This window comes from Puntigrus tetrazona, chromosome 16 (genome assembly GCF_018831695.1).
Source record: "Puntigrus tetrazona isolate hp1 chromosome 16, ASM1883169v1, whole genome shotgun sequence".
Taxonomy (NCBI): Eukaryota; Metazoa; Chordata; class Actinopteri; order Cypriniformes; family Cyprinidae; genus Puntigrus; species Puntigrus tetrazona.
In genome coordinates this window covers 14,717,064-14,726,450 of record NC_056714.1, presented here as the reverse complement: position 1 = coordinate 14,726,450, position 9,387 = coordinate 14,717,064, and the positions used below count along the sequence as shown (strand labels likewise).

Below are 9,387 nucleotides of genomic sequence, written 5' to 3'. Positions count from 1 at the left end.
TTTAAAACATGCATCTAAACAGATCCAAGAGAGCAGATGAGAAAGAGGAAAATCAAGTTTTAGTGTGAAGAAAGGTAATATCTTTCGTTCTCTGTTTAGACTCTGAACTCTTTACAACACACTTATTTCTTTATGTTTACAGGTACGAGTGAATCAGCACTACACAGAGGCACAAGTTTTATAACAACATAATCACAACAAAGGCATTTACATTTCAGCCATACTTTCTTTACTGCTATTTCCGTACAAATGCTGAATTTAAAGAACGAGATTCAAGTTGAGTGCTAATTTTACCTGTAGAAAATGTAATTTCGCATTATAAGAGCATTTCTAAATCACCTGCACTGTGAAATCAAGTCTGTTCTGTTATGCAATTATTGTATATTTTTAGGTGAAAGCACAACTAGGCCTAGTGTTTCTGTTTCAACCAGAATTGTTCATCTTTAACCGACAGACTAAAAGACAAATTAGTGTTTGTTCATTCCTGATGGTAAAACAATGAAAATGATTCATTTTATTTTGTTAGTTTACCAGCACATGATCTACTGTTTTTATTTTTGTTTTTTTTTTACATCAATGTATAATATTTTTCCAAATGTTATATAAAGTAGCTAAAATAACTAATATTTTCTACCATAGTCGTCTCCTAATCCTCTAGCAGATTCATGAACTCATGTTTTGATACCAAGCTGCCTGTCCTCGTCTATATGCACAGGACTTTATCTATGCACACAGCATCTGATTCATGTGAACGGCACACCATTACAATGCCTTGTAAATTTAATAATTATTTTTTTTTGTAATTGTTCCTGTTCCAAAGTAAATGAGAATGATTCATGTACATGTATTTTGTATTTATTTGTTGTAGAGTTTGCATTAAGCTCTGATCAAATCAAAGGTTTGTATTTTTTTCTGTAAGCAAAACCTTTTCTATCAGAATAAATTCAGTACTTTAGTATTTGCTCTTCACTGTTGTAGTCTGTAAACACAGAATTAGAGCGTGTTTCCTGCAGTACTTCCGTGTTAAAACCGCTCACCCTGTGCTCATGTAGTTCAGCTGTGAGCATCTGTATATGAGGAGATCTCAGTCTTCATATTTTCTGCTGCTTCATCTTCTAACAGCAGCTTTGTTTGAATACAAAGCTAAGTGAAGTTGTTATGAAATCAAATTCATTTAGCCAGCATACCAGCTATTGTAGTGCGGGTGCGTAAATGTAGCGTCCCTTTATTTTATTAAGCAATTTGTACGGTGGACTTCATTTAAAGCAGTTAGAAATACTGCAGTAGTAATGATTCAAATGTACCGTTTGGACGTTGCTGTGAAGCTCTTGTTAAGATGTATCAGTTTTTAAAGTAAACATTAAAAAAGGTTTAAACTGCATTACTTGAACAGTGTTACTCAGGCAACATCACTCGTTTTTTTTTTTAGCTTACAGTAGTTCAGATAATACAATTGTTGAAAATGTGTGTGTGTGTGTGTGTGTGTGTGTGTGTGTGTGTGTGTGTGTGTGTGTGCGTGCGTGTGTGTGTGTGTGTGTGTGTGCGTGTAACTGTGTATAAAGGAAATAGGCAGACAGTCTAGACAGCCCTTCGTAATGTCTCACAGTCTCTATCCACTTTTCTTTTCCACAGATGTCTTGCCAAGCTTTGTGTACACAGTGATAAAGGCTTTGAAAGCAGCATAAAGCCTTCTGTCCTTAAACACTAAACAACTGGGCTGTGAACGTTACAGATGTACGTAGAAGCAGAACCAGTTTTCAAAAGTACAATTACCAGTTACTCATAATAAAACGTAAACGCTGTTTATTACTGTAAGTGATGTGGTGGTTTGCACGTCTATGTTTTCTTAGTACTAGTTTAGCTCATTTCCTTTCAGTGGCGACACAGAGACGCAGCAGGCGGGTGCATCAGTTCAGAAACCGTGTTCAGGGTAACAGGTGTCTATTTCTTGCCTAACCAGATCTCACCCGCGCAACCAGGATACATACATACTGGTGTATCCAGACATATCTCAGCATCTCTTAAATCATAATAATACAAATCATAAAAATGTATGTACCCACTCATTATCGTAATATTTTTATTTCAACATTTCAACACACAGTTTAACCTATTTTGACTTACAGAATGTCCCAGCTATTTTGTTTCTTCTGTAATATCCTTGGGCTGTGTCAAAAATTTAAATAATATCATAACAAATACCAGTTTGCAAAATCAATCAGCATGATGTGATTTTTTTGTAAGGCTAAAAATGGAATTGAAATGATACTACTGATGATAATACTGTAGAATATGGTACAGCAATGCTCACTGAAGCCTGTAGAGGGCAGTGTGTTTCTATTGAAATACTGGAGTGTCCAGACTGTCTCACCTCGAATCTCTTCAATGTGATTCAGAGGATAAACTATAGACGAGAACTCATGATTTACATGTTATAAAGGAATCTACTGTCTACATTTTAAAACAGCAGCATAATCACAATAAATATATTCCATCTACTTAATTTGCTAATATTTCAATACAAACAATGACCTTAAAAGACGAACAAAGTTACTTGCTGTTACTATAATGTCTAAAGTGTTACCAATGTGTGCCATATATAGACAAATGGTACACTTAAGGGTTGGATATTAGATCTTGAAAATGCATGTAATACTGATACTGGACTAAATATACAAATATACACTTTACAGCCAAAGAACTAAATGCCTCAAACATTTCAATTACTTTCTGGACTTGAAAATCTTTAAATATGCCAAATAAATTATTTGCTCTATAATGTTGTTTGTAAAATACCAAATTATATCGATTCATTGTTTTGAGATGTGTGCTAAATTGCACATCTCAGACATTTTGCACAGATTTCAGAAACAGCTTTGCATGAAAAAGGGCTTGTGGTGTGTAAAAATGTTTAATACAAAATGTTACTGCTTTCTTTTTTTAAAGCAAGAAGGTATGTAAGTGAGTAACTAATGTTGCGAGCTTTTGTTTTTTGTTGTCTATATTCTCTGTTGAATTTAAGTATTTATTCAGAAGTGTTTAGTAAAGACCTGAGTGAAATGGGCAACTTGTTAGACTTCCAAAAAGTACAAATTATCAAAGCCTGTTTGACCAGGTAAAAACTAAACACTGTATATTACTGCAAAATATATAGTGGTTTCCGCATCCATGTTCTCTCAGTACTTTATGCCATCGGTTGAATATAAACTGTGTTCAGGGTGACATTGTGTTTATTTCTTGCCTAACCACAACTCTGACAGTCTCTGACAGTCAGTCTACACAAGAGCAACCAGGATAAAGACATCCCGGTGTATCCAGACATCTCTCCAGCGTCAGAGCAGCAGAGATGGTCCGTGAGGAAAGAAGCTGGAAATGTTACTCTCGATCTGAAAGACATCTGATGATGGCCTTTATGACTGTCAGGTCTACAAGGTTCAGGACTGGCTTCATGCGACTCGGTTTAACCTGAGGGTCAAAGGTGAGAATGCTAGTTTCTGGAATGAACAGCTAATCTCTAGGAAGCCTGTTTGTAATATACATGTTTCTCTGATTTCAGAGTGTAAAACTTTGGACCAGGCTCTTAAGTGCTGTTTCAGTGAACATCCTCTTTAAAACGAAACCGAATGAGTCACTTGGAAAGTTGTTAATGGTCACCGATCAACAGATATAACTCAGAGAAACTCTCGAATCCTCTTTATGAGAAAGTCACACAACTAGTGAACGGCTCTCTGCTTATAAGACATATGGATCATATACTGGATCTTCAAAATGTTTTGTCCCTAGGCAAAAGATACTTTGAGCGGACTGAACACCAACATGAACCTCACAGCATCAAAACAACATTCATAAATGATTTAGTTAATTTTTTTGTAGTTTAATAAACAATTTTTATTTAGTTTATTTAGCTATTTAATATGTTGAATAAGTTATTTGCACCATGAAATATGACTTCTGAAAAGTCCCCCATTGCACGCAGAAGCTCACTGCAGTTATCTGTATACAGCATGACTATTACGTGCCTAACTACAACTCACCCGCTGGAGTCTCGGGCAGTCAAACTACACAGAACCAACCAAGATAAAGACATCCTGGTGTATCCATCGCTCCAGCATCAGAGCACCGGGAAAGGTGCTGGAAATATTACACTTGATCTGAAAGACATCAGATTATCCGATGATGGCCTTTATGACTGTCAGGTCTACAAGGATCAGGACTGCCTTCATGTACTTAGACTTAACCTGAAGGTCAAAGGTGAGTTTCTGAAACAAACGAATAATCCACAGGATATTTATGTAATATATATATGTTTTATTATTTTTTCAGAATGTAAAACTTTAGACTTTGTCCACGGCAAGGCAAACTCTTCAGTGTCACTGCCATGCTCTAAACGCCCTCTGCAAAACTAAAAATCATTAAAGACCACCATTCAGCAGATATAACTCAATATTGGCGTCCATACAAGCTCTCGAGAGAAACCCCCGAAGCCTTTTTATGTGAGAGTGAGACAACTAGTGAAAGGATCTCTGCTTATAAGAGATGCAGTCCAGGCTGATGAATCTTTGTATCAATGCAGGGTGAATAAAAAACCTGCTATGAGGTTGAGCTGGTACTAAAAGGTGTGTTTACGATCTAGTTTTTCAACTCTGAACTCTCTCAGACAGATATTGATTATAAAAAATATTTTAAGTTGTTGTCATGGGTAGGTCAAAATTTATTTGAATCAAAATTAGGTCATGTTGTGCTATGTTATAAACTGTGGTTAAAATATTTGGTAATATTACAGTAAATGTATGAATCTTTGCAGCTGGGAAATGTAAATTAATATTCTCTACATATGAAATCTTGTACTGTAAAAATTGAACTTTTTTTGTAATTATTTAGATGTGTGCTGTTACACATTTGTAACAGACCGAGTCTGTTACACAGCTGCTTACACTTGAGCAGTTTTTGCGTACGAGTGATACGAAATTTGTTGGCTTGCATAGGTTCTCCACCTTCAGAGAGTCAGAATAGGGCACACACTTTCAAATTTAAAATTCTGTCATAATTTAGCCTGGTTGTTCTAAACCTGCAAGTTCTTTTTTCTGTTTAACACAAAAGAAGATACTTTGAGGAATGTGGGTAACTAAACTGCTGGACCTCAGTATGTTTCATAGTAGAGAAAAAGTACAATGGGGAACAGAAACTGACAGGTTACTCACATTCTTCAAAGTATTTTCTTTTATGTTCAACAGAAGAGCAACTTGTGGGAGTGTAAATGATGACAAAAAGTTGTATTTTTGGGTAAAACAAGCCCATTAATTCCAGCGTGAGTAAATGCTCCTCTGCAAACTGCGCATTCACATCTACATCTATGCAGGAAAAGAAGGCACTAAAATGAACTTTTTTACTATTTTTTTTACTATAAAACCATAGGACGATCCATCTTTTATTTGTCAACTCCCCATATACGCATGCATGAGGTTTATTACTTAATAATGTAATGCTCGCTGAGGCCTGAAGAGGGCAGCGTGTCCCTCAAAATACGGAAGTGTCCAGACTGCTTACATTTCTAATCTCTAAAGGCTTTAGCTTTCCAAACCTCACAAATAATCTTCCTTTATCCCCCCTCATACACACTTCTCATTCCTGCTCATGCTGTGAAAAATTACCGTCGCACCCTGTTCATCACATCGCATATCTTTCTAAATATATTCAGTTAAACATAATTATATTCTTGTATGATGACTTTCAGCCGTGGAGTCCTCAGTTCTCAGCTCTGAGGCTGAGGATGATGATGAAGATGATGATGGGTTTTACGATCGTTCCAGCTCATCCTCAGTGTTTACCAAGAGAAGCTACAGACCAGTTCCTGCTGAAGGCCGAGAGAGGAATCTGTGGAATGGGGTGTGAATGAGAGCTGCCTGTTGATTAAGTACATAAAAGGAAAAGAATTGATACTTCATTTCTGGACCCAGCGTAACTTTAGTCCTTTTGTAAAAAAAATAATAGATAGTGAAACTCCAGTCTTTTGTTTTCAACTGCTAAGCTTTAACTGCTTCACACACTGAAATACCTGACATTTTAACAGGTCTACCTTAGAAAGCCTTTTGTAAAAGGGTTTTAATGATCTAATTATTTTTTTATCTTTTTTTAAAGTAGATCAGTTCAGAACTGGACCCAGCTGAACTGAGAATATAACTGACCTTGACTGAATTGAGCAATTTAGACAATTTTAGGCCATTATATTTTATTTTAAAACTCACATAATTCAAGAAAAAAACTTGTGTTTGTACAAAGTGAAAGAATACTCATGGAGAGAACTTGATTGAAGTTTGGACTGTTTGATTATGAGCACTGATGATTTCATTAGGTGAAATGAACATGACAGTTTTGTACCTTCTCAAAAATGTCAGTCATCTGAGAGATAATTATTTTACAGCGTAACACAACAAATCCATAGCATCCTATTGTATTTGTGTTTCACAGCAGAAATTAATCATATTTCATTCTCCGCATAGACTGCAAGTATTTAGAGAATTACTTCTTTAAATATGTTGAATATTGTATCTTCGAAATAGAAACTCCTTATTGGTTTAAAATCTGTGCAAAATTGCACGTCTCTGACATTTTGCACAGATCACATGGTGTTGTGGCCTGTGCTCACATTCAGTTGCATTGCAGCAAAGTACTTAAATCTATTTAATGAGGTCTTTTTAGTCTTCAAATAGCATTTTGAACCTCCACATCTAATGGCAGCTTTCTAAAGCACCTGCTAATATAAGATTTAATTTTTGCAAATATGAGGTGTGAAAACTCACTGAAGAACAACGAAAGAACAGAATTAGACCATATTTCCTACTTCCGCATTAAATTCAGAGTAACTGAAAGCAACAGTGAAAGTGAAGTAGAGTTCTGCTGTCTTGCAGTGAGCATCTCTACTGTATACGATGAGGACTTTTCGGTCTTTACATCTCCAACTTCTGTATCTTCTTATAACGGCTTTATTAGAATGTAAAGGTAAGTGTGTTTTATATGAAGGCAAATTCATTTAACCAAAATACAAGCAATATGTATGTATATTATCATCAATATTCTGTAGTTGCGTGACACGAATATTATCAATGCCATTCATACGTTGTGTAATTATTACTTATTTCTATTGACCTTAATGCTGTGGTACTAACAAATGTCTGGGGTTCAGTTAGTGTTTAAAACGTATATTTTAAAGCAAGAAAGTGTCACTAAGGACAGCAGTTGTGTCAATATACTTTTTGTGCCTAACCCCATATATTTATATAAAGTGAAATTTAATCAGTCCATTAGAATTGAATATTGTTAAACGCAACCAAAGGGAACATTTTGATGAAATTACCTTTTATTATAAACAATGTGGCGGTTTCACGTCATTCCATTTCTTGCTTCTCTCATTTTTCTTCTCATTTCTCTTTTTAATTCCTTTTTAGCTCAAAAGAAGCAAGTTCTTCAGTTGAACATAAACTCTTTCAGAGGTGACAATATGTCTATTTCTTGCCTAACCACAACTCACCCGCTAGAGTCTCTGACAGTCAAACTGCGCAGTATCAAACCGGTTAAAGACATCCTGGTGTATCCAGACATCTCTCCAGCGTCAGAGCACCAGAGATGGTCTGTGAGGAAAGAAGCTGGAAATGTTACTCTCGATCTGAAAGACATCAGATTAACAGATGATGGTCTTTATGACTGTCAGGTGTACAAGGATCAGGACTGCCTTCATGCAACTCAGTTTAACCTGAAGGTCAAAGGTGAGAATGCAAATCTTTTCAACAAGCTAATAATCCTCATTGGAGAGCCATAAACGTATATAACACGACTACTGCTGTGTTCCTCTGATTTCAGAGTGTGAAAAATTGAACCCGGTCCATGCGACATTTAACTCTTCAGTGTTGTTGCAATGCATTGAGCATCCACGACAAAACATGACTCATCAAGTTACTTGGAAAGTCATTGTTGGTCACCAACTAACAGATATAACTCGGTATCCCCATTCAAAAAATCCTTCAAGCGGCACAGAGAAACGCTCGAATCCTCTTTATGAGAGAGCAAGACAACTAGTGAACGGATCTCTGCTTATAAGAAACGCAGTCCACGATGATGAATTGTGGTATCAGTGCAGACTGGATGAAAAATCCTGCTTCGAATTGAAGCTGCTAATAAAAGGTGCATTTCCTGAAACACTTTCCACAACATTGGAAGCCACAGGTGAGACCATCGTCTGAATATATGTGTGTGTGATCAAAATAACATTCAATTTAAGTGTTTAACATGTTCTTTTGGTCACAAATGTTTCAGTCTCTGCTGACAGTCCTTTGGTCCAGGGCGAAAGCGACATAAATGAGAGCGAATCAGAGACAGCTAGTTTGTCAGCGGTGGTGTTGACCACAGTAGTGTCTCTGTGTCTCCTGATGTTACTGACCATCTGTCTCATTCTGTATTTCAAAAAAAGAAGATGCAAAACCAACAGCCAAAGTACGTCCGTATTTATACTCCTGAAACGTATAACACTATAGTGCCGTCACTGTCAGAGCAATGGCTTATTAAAAACGAGGGAGGAAGTGATGAGTGTTGTTGCCATCAGAACATTTGAGCGTGTATATTACACTTCCTGTTATATATTTATCCTTGACTACCTTGACAACTACTGAACTGTTGTCAAAGGGAAATCAGAACAAATTAAAAAGCATACCCTCCATCATTGCTTGTTTTTCTGGCGTTTTCCTTGTGCAATAATAAGATTTGCTATCAGTACTTTGTCAGAAATCGAAAGGTAAATGTTAAACAAACGTGTTTAAACATAACATTTACGCATGATGTCTCTTTTCGTCTCTTATAGCGCAACTAAGTGACCGGTTCTCTGTAAATTACTCCGAAATTGTGGATGGTAAGTGCCATTATAATTTAAAACGTTTAAATGTATAAATAAAAACAACTGATGTAATTAATTACAGGTTTTTGTTTTGTTTTGTTTGTTTTTTTTGGGCAGGATTTGGTGTCCCATTTTATTCTTTAATTGAACAAAACACAGCAACTATGTGCACCTGTAAGTTAATGCAAAGTATTATCTTCATTCTACACTGAAAATATAACTTATTTCAATGGGTGAAATTAAAACTTCAGTTTGGTTTAACAATTTACACAGAATTAGCAAATTTTGCAAATTTATTTTAATTTTTTTAATAATGGCAAAATGAATTTTATCTCCGAACAGTTGTTCCTGAACAATCAGAAGCCCCTGCATGTAAACCAGACAACACGTATGAAACAAGTACAGGTTTTTTTTTGTGATGTCAGATTGGGAAATTGCTAATTTAGTAATTGCATGGCATCTCTCACAAATTATAATAAAGTGGAACATCTTTTATACACAAA

The 9,387-nt window shown here is 35.9% G+C and overlaps 1 protein-coding gene across 1 annotated transcript; it reads left to right on the top strand.

The window, feature by feature from the left end:
* Nucleotides 1-6,870: 6,870 nt before the first annotated feature.
* On the top strand, nucleotides 6,871-9,387 carry LOC122360089. Its single transcript, XM_043260412.1, has 7 exons — nucleotides 6,871-6,999; nucleotides 7,446-7,763; nucleotides 7,858-8,220; nucleotides 8,311-8,487; nucleotides 8,852-8,899; nucleotides 9,002-9,058; nucleotides 9,227-9,387. The coding sequence occupies exons 1-7, from the start codon at nucleotides 6,930-6,932 to the stop codon at nucleotides 9,301-9,303; spliced, it is 1,110 nt and encodes a 369-aa protein (XP_043116347.1). The 5' UTR covers nucleotides 6,871-6,929; the 3' UTR covers nucleotides 9,304-9,387.